The 12,661-nt window shown below is 37.9% G+C and overlaps 1 protein-coding gene and 1 long non-coding RNA gene across 5 annotated transcripts in view; one reads left to right on the forward strand and one right to left on the reverse strand.

Annotated features, from left to right (window-relative positions):
- LOC119049901 (uncharacterized) overlaps positions 1-12,661 on the reverse strand; it is a 237,696-nt gene that overhangs the window by 100,177 nt on the left and 124,858 nt on the right. The window lies entirely within an intron of this gene.
- Positions 1-12,661, forward strand: part of BBOX1 (gamma-butyrobetaine hydroxylase 1) — a 58,930-nt gene that overhangs the window by 44,118 nt on the left and 2,151 nt on the right. For both annotated transcript variants that reach the window (XM_053673085.1, XM_053673086.1), the window contains exons 5-6: positions 3,601-3,706; positions 8,530-8,726. In XM_053673085.1, the coding sequence (XP_053529060.1) occupies positions 3,601-3,706; positions 8,530-8,726 (303 nt within the window). The remainder of the gene's footprint in view (positions 1-3,600; positions 3,707-8,529; positions 8,727-12,661) is intronic.

Here is a 12,661-nt window from a genome sequence, read left to right on the forward strand (position 1 = left end):
TGACAAGAAGAGCTTATAACAGGTCAACATTGGAAGTTGCAGCTCTTGGTGACGTAACTCCAGGGTGCAGGTAGACAACATCTTTTTATGTGAGTACTACTTCAAAAATGAAAAAAGATTACGAAGAAATTCAGCATGATTTTCCAAGTGTGAGCCATTAACTGAAAGACTAACAAAATCCATCATCAAGGATTTCCTAATCAGTGTGGCTCAGTTGGGTGTTGTCCCAGAAAGCAAAAGGTCTATGGTTTGATTCCTGGTCAGGACATGTGACCAGATTACAGGTTCAATCTCCGGTCCGGACGCATACAAGAGGCAACCAATCAATGTTTCTCTCTCTCATCAATGGTGCCCTCTCTCTCTTCCTCCCTCTCTAAAAATAAATAAGTAAAATTTTTAAAAAACTGTCACCAAAGGTATAAAGGACAAATCTAGTGAAAACAATGTTTAAGCATCCTATAAACTCTGAAAGTTTTTAATTTGCCACCAAATACTATTAGTATCATGAGATATAGTCATATCTATGACTGGCCATCTAGATTATGGCAAATCTAATAAATTAGCTTTAAAACGAAGAACCCATAAAATAGTTTCTAAAAATAATTATTTTCATATACAGGAGCTTTTGACAAAACTCTGGAATGGAGAAAATATAAGGGAAAGTTCTAGTTAAATGTTGAGAATGACACCTTGTACTTTTAGCTCAGTGGTTTGTTGAAAATAGCATCTTTGTTTGCTTAGCTTTCTCGAAAACCGCATCTTGGGCAAAAGCAGGATTATTTGTAGCACAATACCAAGCAAGTCTAGACCACTGGGTTAAGATGCTGTGCTGAGCTTGTCTCTTCAGCTTCAGAAGAATCTGGCCCTGCATTTCTGCTTCAGTCATAAGAATTCTTGATAATCTGCTTGAGTAGTTGCCTTACTTAGAACACTGTTAGAACATGTCTCTAATAAGAGATGTGTGTAAGGATATCTTCAACTCACTAAAGCTCCACAAGTGGGCTTTCAAAAATCAGTTTCTACACAAGCCGATGGGTTGTGTTTGTGTTTGTTTCTGCTGTGTTGCATTGGAGATTTGGATTTGAGAAGGATAAGTGAAAGCTTAGAGTCATAGACCCTCCGCGGCAGCCTTCCTGGCATGATTCATTTCCATAGGGAAAGGTAGACCAAATGACATGTCTAGGATTTTTCCAGACTTATGCTAAGACTACTAGGAGAATGTTTTGTGATTGGAACTGGCAAGCTCCTTTCCCAGGATTTATCATTGTGTATGAGCACAGACTTTCAGGCTACATATCCCATACCCTGTCTTAAGATACTTTAGAGCTCAAAAATGTTTGTCATCCCCTGCCAGTTAGCTCAGAGGGCTGGAGAGCTGCTCTGATGAAGCCAAGTGACAGGCCCCCTCCCTGCAGAAGCCGGTTAATGTCAAATAAAGAAGAGAGCTGTTCCCTGCTAAAGCTTGCACCGTCCATCTCAGCCAGCTCTTGGCTACAGTGAAACTCAGTTAGCTTACTCTTGATCACAGGAGAAACCAGGAAGGAGAATGTAGGTGAATCAGTGCAAAACTATCATCACTTTTGAAAAGATCATTTACATGTAGTCATTTCCTACTGACAGTGTCAACAGCAGTATCTTCTTAGTCAGAAGGTATTAAACAGATATTCAGTCACGTGAGGAAATTAGTTTTTTCGTCTCCTTAAATTCCTTCCTATGTGTTGATAATTCTTGGAATGCTGATGTGGACAACATCTGAATCCGTATTATGAATGGGATGTAGAGTGGCATGACCTTTGTAGACAATATGTATTTCTTGGCTACAGTCACCCTATATAATGGATTGCTTCACTCATACTTGAGATGAGTTGCAGCAGGCTATGTAGACTCCTCCACTTTTCACTGGGTCTCTTTGCAGTTTATGGCCACAAGGGGATAGCTCTTTAACCCTTCCTGCAATATACCAGACTTTCCATCCTGAATTTAAATGAGAAAAGAAGGAGAGCAAACTAGGTAGTTTTATTCTCAACCTCAGAGAATGAGGAGAAAACCCCTTTTCTCTTCAGATTTCTCTGCCAAAAATACATGTCCCAGAAATTCATTCTTCTCCTTCCCTGATTTTATTCAAATTTCTGTGAAAAATTCCAGCTCTTTCTAGAGCACTTCCAAAAGCTTCAGTTCTGCCATGATATTCTTCTGGCCCCCAGTCCTATCCCCTTACCCTGCTTTCATTTTTTACAGCACTTTTCTCTATGTGATATTAGGTTTGGTCATCGGTTTGTCTAGCTCCATTGCAAAAACAATGCCTGGAATAGAAAAAGTGTTCAATATGTATTTACTGAAAATGATTTGATAAAGGTAAACAGAAATGAACAAATAAACCCTGCAACAGTAATAACATGATGTGCACATACAGTGACATTTTTGTCACACTGCCTTGGGTTCATGTAAGAACACCGTTTCCTTCCAATGGCCCATTGTCTTAATCTTCCGAGGGAAACACCTTACAAAATCTGAATAACGGTTTGTTTCCTTGTCACAGGGTTGCGAGTAATCCCTAGGGGTGTTGTTATTGTTGTTGTTGTTCTTGTTATTGTTGTTGTTGTTAACACTTTTTAACTTTTAAGCCAAGCTATTTTTTGCTAATGGAGGTAAAATTGACATAACATAAAGTTAACCATCTTGAAATATGCACTTCTGTGTCAATTAGTACATTGACCATGATTTGAAACTACTTCTATCTAGTTTTAATACATTTCTATCAATACTTTTATTTTTTTAAACTATTCATCCTTAAAAAAATTTCTATTGTTATTCCATGACAGTTGTCCCAACTTTCCCCCTTTGCCCTTCTCTGCCCATTCCACCCCCTTATCCCACAGCCAGTCCCCACGCTGTTGCCTGTGTCCGTGTGTCATTCATTTTAGAGCTGTGGAAAATCAATTCACTACATTGCCAAAACTGCAAATGAAGGGAAGGCATCAAATATTTTCTCATCATCCTATATAAGCTATTATATGGGGAAACCAAATAGTAGTTCAGAGAAAAGTAGATCTTAATAAAAGCGTACAGATGTTACTTTTATTGAGTAACAAATGTTACAAAAAGAAAGACTTCTAGACATTCTGTGTCCTGTAATACAAGAAGATAATGTCATCTACGGTTTTGTCAAAGAGAGAAAATAGAATCTGTCCAAGCTTTTGCATTTAGCTGCCAATTTTCAGAAACACAAAGGACAGGGGAACATGTTGAATGTGAACAAACTTAATAAGTAAGAGATTTTAGCTGAGAGTGATGGAAATGTTTTTGAAATGAAATTGACGGAGGTGGTGGTTACCGACATTATAAAGGTATTAAATAAAAAACAATCTAAAATTTCACCTATACCTCTTTATAAACTCTATGCAATAGATAATCATACTGTTCGGAAATGGTTACTTTAGACAAAGAAAGGTCAGACTCTCTTCCTTGGCTCATCATCACTGTGGCAATTATTTCATAAAATGAAAAGTTTCCATTTCCCCCATGTATTAAGTTCATTTTAACACATTTCCTCTGGCTTAGGCATGGCCTGTTGAAACATATGTTTCTTGTATTTTACAGACATACTTGGCAAGTGCAAGATAAAATCGACGCGAACAATGTGGCTTACACAACTGGGAAGCTAAGCTTTCACACTGACTATCCAGCTCTCCACCATCCACCTGGGGTAAGGTGAGCCTCAACACCTTCCACAGGGCAGGCCAAAGACTAATATCCTCTGTTTTGAGCCTAGAAGATTATATTACATAGCTAATTAGTGTTATGTAGATCTTCTTTCTCCAAACTTAAAGAACCTCTGTACCTAAATCCTGAAGAGCTTCACATTCCTAACAGATAAAAGATTTTCATGTATATTTTTTAACATTTTTTGTTTTTCCCTGTAACTAGTGGACTTTTTGCTTTGCCAAGACATTTTACCACAGCAGTACATCTTGAAGTCTTTCCACACATTTATCATTCCCAAGAGAGCTAAAAGAAAAATAAAACAAGAGAACAATGTAGGGTTTTCTCCACAAAGTCGTATGGCCATCATTCATATTAGCTATAACTGAAAAAAAAAATCCCCACACCGTAAGTTAGTGGCTTAAAAGAACAACCACTTGCTTAGGTCATGTTTTTACAATCTGGGCTGCGTTCCTCAGGGCAGTTGTGCTGCTGCGGAGTCTGCTGGGGGCTGCTTGGCCCAGGTGGTGGTCGAGACGGCTGGTCTCTGCCCCACTTGCTCTATCGCATCTTCCTGCAGCTGGCTAGCCTAGACTGAAGCATGTGCAGCTGGCAGTATTTCCAGAGAGCAAGCCAAAATCTACAAGGCCTCTGGAGACCCAGGCTAGGAATCAACACAGTGTCCCTTCTGCCATGCTATTTGGTCAAAGCCAATCATAAGTTTAGCCCAGATTCAAGAGAGGAGGAAGAAGAGTCCACCTTTTATGAAAGAAGCTACAAAGATGGACTGGGGGGGGGGGGTAAATGCGAGGAGCAGAACATTCTTGTCAAGTTTTAGAAACCATCTATCAGATTCCTCATCAAGGGCGGGCACGTTCAGCATGGAGCCACAGAGCCCCCAAGAGAATGCCTGGGACCCTCTTCCACTAAATCATTACAAAATTGTCATTTTACTAAACCAGACGCATTTTTACAAAAGCACAATTTTGCTAAACCAAACAATAAATGGTTAGGAAACTACCTTTGAAAAGATATTTTGTTCCTATTTTTATTTTATTTTTTATCATAGAAATGTGCATTTTATTTTTTAACACTTTTACTGTTGTTCAAGTACAGTTTTCTACATTGTCCCCCCACCCCTCCCTACCACCCCAACCCTCCCTACCCCCTTTCATTTCCACCCCCCATTTGTCCCTATTTTTAGAACTAAACAGTACTAAATGAAATATTACACAGAAATCAGTATCTTCAAAGGTAATGGAAGTGGAAATTTGGGACAATTCTTTAGTAAATGAAGGTAAAATGGGGGGAAATCCAAATTAGTCTGTTTTCATCACATTAACTGAACATGCTTTCTCTGTGCCCTTATTGTTACCCATTGTCCTCGACGGTGTTAATTAAGCTAGTCTACAACACGACTTTGTATTTTAGATGATTTTGTTGACTGTAAAACACCGAATAATTTCTTTGAACTAAATGATACTGAAATGCCCACTACACTCACCTTTTCAGGTAGGATTTGGGGACAGGAAGAGACACACAATGTGATTGTTTTCATTGCGGTTCAGAAATTTTCTAAAACCCTTATGGTTAAAAGCCAAACTAACCAGCTCATTTCATTTGCTCAGGATAGGCTGGAGAAGTTAGAGGTAATAAAGTTTTAAAAAATAGACCAGACAACCAGACCTCTATTTGAATTTTTTAATTATCTGCTGGTTTTTATGAGTTTAGGGTTTTTTTCTGGATTAAAATTGAAAGCCTATGGAAAAGTGATTAAATGACTTCATAAATATTACTGAAGTAGAGTATAATGCTTGACATTTTCATAGCATTTTATACTTTTTCAAAGCATTTTTTACTTATATGACTTTGTCTGATACATTCCTTTAAGGTAGACAGGATGGATCCTGTCTTTTTCATGTTGGATGAGGAAATGACACACAGCAAGGTTAAATACTTTCACAGGGTGACATCTGATTAATAGGGAACTTGGACTTGAACCCTGGCCTCCATCTTTCACTGCACCATATGGGTCTTGAGTTGGACTTTCTAATTTCCATAATTTATGTAATGTGATGATTATTTATAGACATTGCCATACATTATAAACTCTTTAAATGCAGAAACTTAATCCTAGACTTCTCTATATCTCAAGACTTAACACAGTTCATGCACGCAATAGAGACTTAACAAATATGCTATAAAGAAGATGGAGGGAAGTCATAGATTTGTACCTGTCTCCATCAGCAAATGAAACATCCAAAGTTAAATGACCAAGTAGAAGATTTTTTTAAAAGGTGATTCCTGACGTGTCCAGATTCTAGTAGCAAAATAATTTCAATGTAGACGCTCTTTGTGTATTGTACAAGTTTCCCTTTTGGATTATTGAGTGGTTTTTGTCCCTACATTGGAGTGTTTTTATAACAAGCAGAATTAGTCAGTGTTCTTTTAGTCCAGATGCAGTGATCTGGATAAGTTACCTGTTGAGAGTTCAGTCTGACCAATTTGGATTGCATGGGGCAGGGACAAGGAGACAGCTGTAATGAAACACAGATGTCACTTCGCTGACTTCTTTGTCTGGGCCAGAAGTCACATGCTGCCATAAAGTAACATTTAGAAAGAAAATATTTTTGGTCCTGAATGACTTACATGAAATAAAATTAGGTATTCTACACATCAGGCATATATTTTTCTTTTCAATTAGCAGTGAAAGCATTGTCTGGCTCCATCCACATTTTTCTTCCATAAGATTACATTAACACGTAAGTCTACAAGAAAAGATATGACTTGGCCTTGCCAGATGTAAAAGACATCAGCTGACCTTTTTTAAAGATTTATATTTGAAATATTCTATGACTTCATTATGGCAAAGTCTAAAAGGATTTAAAGAACACTCTGATTCTCCCAGAGTCAAAGTCACACTATTGTTTTGCCTTCTCGGAGTTTGGTAGATGTGAAGGGGGGATTTTCATCTCGTCTTCTTTTTAATCATGCGGTTTCTCCCCTCATTGCCCTGGTAATGAGAGCGTTTTCTACAATGACTCGGTCAGCTTAGGCACATAGTTTTCTTAGTTTCAAAAAATCTGCATCTATTTAAGGACTGAACTATTATTAATTTAGACCAGTTCTCTCCTAACATCAGAAAATAAGTTATTATCAATCTAAAATGGAAGTTTAAGTTTACAGAACACACAGATACACACCACACAATACTGAACTGTTAGGGATACTGTAAAGAGATTTCCCTCTTGATAGGAAAGGAACTTGCTGCCTGAGCTTTTGAGGCAAATGGACCAAAGTTTGAATACCAGTATTACCACGTATTAGCTGAGTTGTACTAGCTGGCTGGTGTTTTTCAGCTCTGGGTCTCAGTTTCTTCACCTATAAAATGGAAATGAAACTATAAATTCTAAGTACTGTAGTGAAGACTTAATAAATCTAAATTATGCTGTCATAATTTGAGAATAAGCACGTATAAGATTTAAAATATTACAAAAATGCATGCAGTTTTGGAAGGATGTAGGATTTGTGTTCTAGACCTGCACTATTTCATACAGTAGTCACAAGCCACAAATGATTATTGAAGTTTTAATTTAAATTTGTTAAAATTAAATAAAATGTAAAATTCAGCTCCTGGGTCACACTAACCACGTTTTAGGTTCACCATAGTCACATGGGTCTAGTGACCGCCCTTCCATCATTACAGAAAGTCCCAATGGACAGCACTGTTCTGGACAATATGGGGATAAGCAAGTAAATGGATACTCTTCCCATTCATAATCACATCCGCCTAGGCTGGGTATTTGATCATATCTGCCTCTTCCCTTCTGTAAGAACTGCTAAATATTGTTCTTTTTTTAAATATTTTTTCACTCAGTAAGAATAACGTTTTCACAATTGAATAGTTTTAGTTTCCCTAAGCAGAAAATCAGTGTCTAAATATAGGTATTAAAAATAACCCATCCATCCTGACTTACCAAAAGGAGTAATGAAATAAATAAACTCCAATAAAAAAAGTGTTTACTATGTTTTGCTTTTCAAGAAAACAGTGTTAAATGTTATGCTTTCTCCTAGATCTTAGCAAAAATAACTACCATCCTTTTGGTTCCTTGGGTTTCTTCATCCTCATAGACCACTGCACCTCATTACTGTCTTGTCCTTACGCGTGAACTATTGTATTAGACTCTCACTCCTTCCCACCTTAAATAATTTATCCCATGTACACGACTGGACTGGTATTCTCTCATTCAGTTTTTACTTCCATACTCAAAAGCCTTTCACTATCCTTCTCTCAGCACCAAAGTCCAATATCCTTCATCACACATCCAAGACTCTCCACGATGTGGTTCCGAACTACCTTTCCACTGGATCTACTATTCCCAGGTGTGACCCTCTGCTGAAGCCAAACTTCTTGATACCCAGGGGTGTGATTCTCCCTCTCCATTCTATTCTATGTATTCAACATTATATCCATCCTCCTTGACCCAGATGAAATCCCGCCTCCTTTGTAAAGCCAACATCACAAGCATAAATACCCCAACATGAAGTGCTAGCTCCCTGCAATGATTACCATCCGTGTCTTGTGTTCACAAGTGAACACTAGCATGCCTGTGCCCATATCTTCAACTGTAACAATGTTTGAACTATAAAATATTGATAGCAAGCGATGTTTTCTCCCCCACCCTGTGCTCTGCTGACAGTGACAAATAAAAAAAGTTGGTGGATTTTAGTGCATCTATATCTTTCTGTAGCTTTCTTTAAATACAGTGTCAAAAAATATAAGTGCATATCATTTTTAAACGTATTTCTCTCTATTTCTTTTTGAAGGTTCAGTTTCTCCACTGCATAAAACAAACAGTTACTGGGGGAGATTCGGAAATTGTCGATGGATTTAACGTATGCCGGAAGCTCAAGGAAAAAAACCTTCGGGCTTTCCAGATTTTGTCCTCTACCTTTGTGGACTTCACAGACATTGGAGTGGATTACTGCGATTTCTCTGTACAATCCAAACACAAAATTATAGAGTAAGTTTTATTTATAAATTTGTCGAAGCAATAAGACAGCCGACAGCAAAAACTGCATTAACCTAAAGCTTAAACAGCAAAAAGCTCCAGTTCACTGCTGAATTTTACTTTTTATTAACTTTTAATCCAATTTTAGGGGGAAAAGAATCTTTTCACCATAAAAGAATTATTTAACAAATTTCATAAAATCTCTGTTTTTTATCAATATAAGAGAAATAACTAAGTCTTCTCATACACTTAAATTCTTCTTAATTTTTAAAACCTAGGTTCTACATAGTTGTAATCGGTATGATTGTCCTAGTCATAATACTCCCAGTCAGAAGTAAAAGAATCTAATGCATTGGATAGGTCCAGGAGTTAAACAGTGTTATCTGAAATTAACCTCCCTTTTCTTCGCCTCTTAGCTTTTCCGTCCTTTTCGGTGGCTTCATTTGCAAAGATAATCCATGGGAGTTCCAAGCTTTCATTATTCTTAGAGCTGGTAATCACAGTAGAGAGAAAGCATGTATTTTCCAATGGCTACAACAAAGCTCAATGATCCACTGCCCAGTTTGTGTTCAAGTGCACCCTTGAAGCAATCACCGTAGAGAGAAAGTCAGACAATTCTGATGAGCCATTCCTGGGTCACGTATTGATCTCCGGAGCAAAGACAGCCTCCTGTGAACTACATGGACTGACAATGAAACAGGGATGTCTCCCCAGGTTGATGCCAACAAAGCATATTAGTTAGCTTCCATGTCTTTATGTATTTTTCAGTGTTCTTCTTATGATTGATTTCTAGTTTCATAGCATTTTGGTCAAAGAAGATGCTTAATAGGATCTCAATCTTCTTAAATATATTGAGACTTATTTTGTGCCATAACATGGGGTCCATCCTAGAAAATGTTCCATGTGTTCTTTTAAAGTATGTACATATTCTGCTGCTTTTGGATAAAATGCTCTGAAGATATCAATGAAGATATCAACTAGATATATATTTTATCTAGTGTGTTATTTAAGGTCATTTTCTCCCTTTTGATTTTCTGTCTGGAAGATCTACCCACTGAAGTCAATGAAATGTTAAAATTTCATACTATGGCTGTATTTTAGTACATTTCTCTCTTTGTGTCCATCAAGATCTGCTTAATATATTTAGGTGCTCCTATGTTGGGTGCATAAATGTTTACTAGAGTTAAATCTTCTTGAGGATTATTTCATCATTATGTAGTGTCCTTTTTTGTCTCTTGTTATTGCCTTGATTTTAAAGTCTTTTTGTCAGATATAAGTATTGCTATTCCAACTTTTTCTTTCATTTCCATTTTCATGAAATACATTTTTTCATATCTTTACTTTCAGTCTGTGTATATTTACAACCTGAGGTGGGTCTCTTGGAGACAGCATATGCATAGGTCTTGTTTTCTTATCCATTTGGCCACCCTATGTCTTTTGGATGAAGCATTTAAGCCATTTACATTTAAGGTGATTATTGATATATATTATTTACTGCCATTTTATTTTTTAACTATTTTCATCTTTCTTCTTCTTCTTCTTCTTCCTCTTCCCCTTCCCCTTCCCCTCCCCCTTCTCCTTCTTCTTCTTCTTCTTAAAGTAGCCTTGGTTGTAGGTCCTTGCTTTTTATCACTTTGAATATTTCATGCCACTGCTTTCTGGCCTCAAATGTTTCTGGTGAGAAATCAGATGACAGTCTAATTGGAGCTCCCTTGTAGGTAACTACTGGCTTTTCTCCTGCCACTTTTAGGATTCTGTCCTTGTTGTTAAGCTTCATCAGTTTAATTATGATGTGTCTTGGTATAGACGTGTTTGAGTCCAACTTGTTTGAGACTCTCTGCACTTCCTGGACTGGTATGTCTTTTTCCTTCATCAGATTAAGAAACTTTTCAGTCATTATTTCTTCAAATTTGTTCTCAATCCCTTGCTCACTCTCTTCTCCTTCTGGTATTCCCATGATGTGGATGTTGTTATGTTTCATATTGTCTCAAAAGTTTCTTAAGTTCTCCTCATTCTTTAATTTTTTTTCTTTTTGCTTCTCTGCTTGGCTGTTTTTTTTACCTTGTCTTCCAAATCACTGATTCAATCCTCTGCTTCATCTAACCTACTGTTATTCCTTCCAGTGTATTCACTTCAGATATGGCAATCTTTATTTATAACTGTTCTTTTTATTATTTCTATGTCTTTTTTCATGCTGTTGAGTATCTTTATAATGCTTTCTTTAAACTCTATATCTGATCAGTTGCTTTCCTCCATTTCATTTAGATCTGCTTCTGGATAGTCTCTTGTTCTTTTGTTGGGGGCCTGTTTCTTTTTCTTCCTGTTTTGGCTGCCTCTTTGTATATGTTCCTATGTATTAGGTAGATCTGTAAAGACTCTGGTGTAGGCCTATGTCAGACGCTGCTTGTGACTGGCTATAGGAAACCTGTTTGGAGCAATCAGCAATCCACAGCATGTGGCTCCTTCTGCTGGGCCTGTTTGTGTGAGGAATGAACCAGGCTGAGCACCCAGGCCAGTTTTGACCAGCACTGGGCTTGGGGGAGGGTCTATTAAAGTCTCAAAGCGCCCTGATTTATTTAACAACCATGGTTGTTAAATAAGTCACTAATACAGCCTCAAGCTGTAGTCAGCAGTCTAGCTTAAGTTCCACAGGGTGGGGTAAGATGGATTTCTTCTAGTGGGGCTACTGCTTCCCCACAGGCTGATGGTGCTTGGAGGAGAGTCCTCTGCCCTAAAAATATGGCCTCTGCTGTTTGAGGAATGACTTAGCACAGGGATCCTGGCTGTTAATCCTTCAGTTCTCTCCCATAAGCCACCAACCTCAGACTTTCCTCCAGTGTCTCCAGTCCACTCTGCCTTGCCTCTGCCAGAGCCCAGGGTAAATGGCTATACATGGAATTTTGTTCATTGGCCCTGTAAGAGGCTCACTGCATCTCTAGCAATCTCTCCCTGGCAGAGAGAAACACTGCTGTTTTCCACAGCTAGCTGTTATTTGGATTCCTTTCCCAGTTCTGGTATTATAGGCTAGGGAGCCCAGCTGGGGTTTGTTTAGACAGCACACTTCTTAGGGGGAACCCCTGGGCTGCTGAAATATCCCTCCAGGATTTCAGCTACTGCCTGTGGGAGCCCAACCAGCCCTCTCACACTCCTCTGCACTCCCTACCGGTCTCATTGTGGTGCTGTTTTTTCTTCCTTAAGTGCTTGGTTATAAGGCATCTCTCCAGGTAGTGTTCAGTTGGCTATTCAGGATTTTTCTGTTATTTACTTGTAATTCCAGTTTGGTCCTTGGAGGAAGTTAGTTAGCTTCTTAGTAGTTTCCTACTAAGAATAGCATCTCCCGTAAATAGCACCTAAGGCCCAAGAAGTGCCAAAGTCAGGACATCCTTGTCAGTAACGTGGAGGATGGCACAAAGAATGTACCTCAGACTAGACTCTTCTTCTCTCTGTGCCTCAGTTTCCCCATCTGTAAACTAGGGATTGAACTAAAAAGTGTATTTCAAACCTTTTTTTTCCACAAAAAAATATTATTTTTATTTCTCATGAATTTCAGAGCTTACATTTTATCTTCTCTTGCTTCTAACACTATTCTTAATTTGTTTTGTTGTTATTTTAATTTATTTAATTATTGTTCAAGTACAGTTTTCTGTTTTTTACTCCCATTCCAGCCCACCCCTCCCAGTGCTCCCCACCTCCCTCCCAGTTTCTTTCCACTAATGCTCCAATAAAATCATACTTAAAACCCCAGTAAAAGAAACATATAAAGTGATGGACTTAGGAACCATTCTAACATTTTAATATGTTAAAGCTACTATTTATTTTTTGTTGTTGTTTAAGTACAGTTTTCTGCCTTTCCCCCCACCCCTCCCCTGAAGCTACTATTTAAAGAATGAAGAATGTATTCATTTTCTTAAATATAAAATAATAAAGATACTTGCTAAATGGATAAG

This window comes from Artibeus jamaicensis, unplaced genomic scaffold, assembly GCF_021234435.1.
Source record: "Artibeus jamaicensis isolate MK-2021 breed Jamaican fruit bat unplaced genomic scaffold, CSHL_Jam_final contig_797, whole genome shotgun sequence".
NCBI lineage: Eukaryota > Metazoa > Chordata > Mammalia > Chiroptera > Phyllostomidae > Artibeus > Artibeus jamaicensis.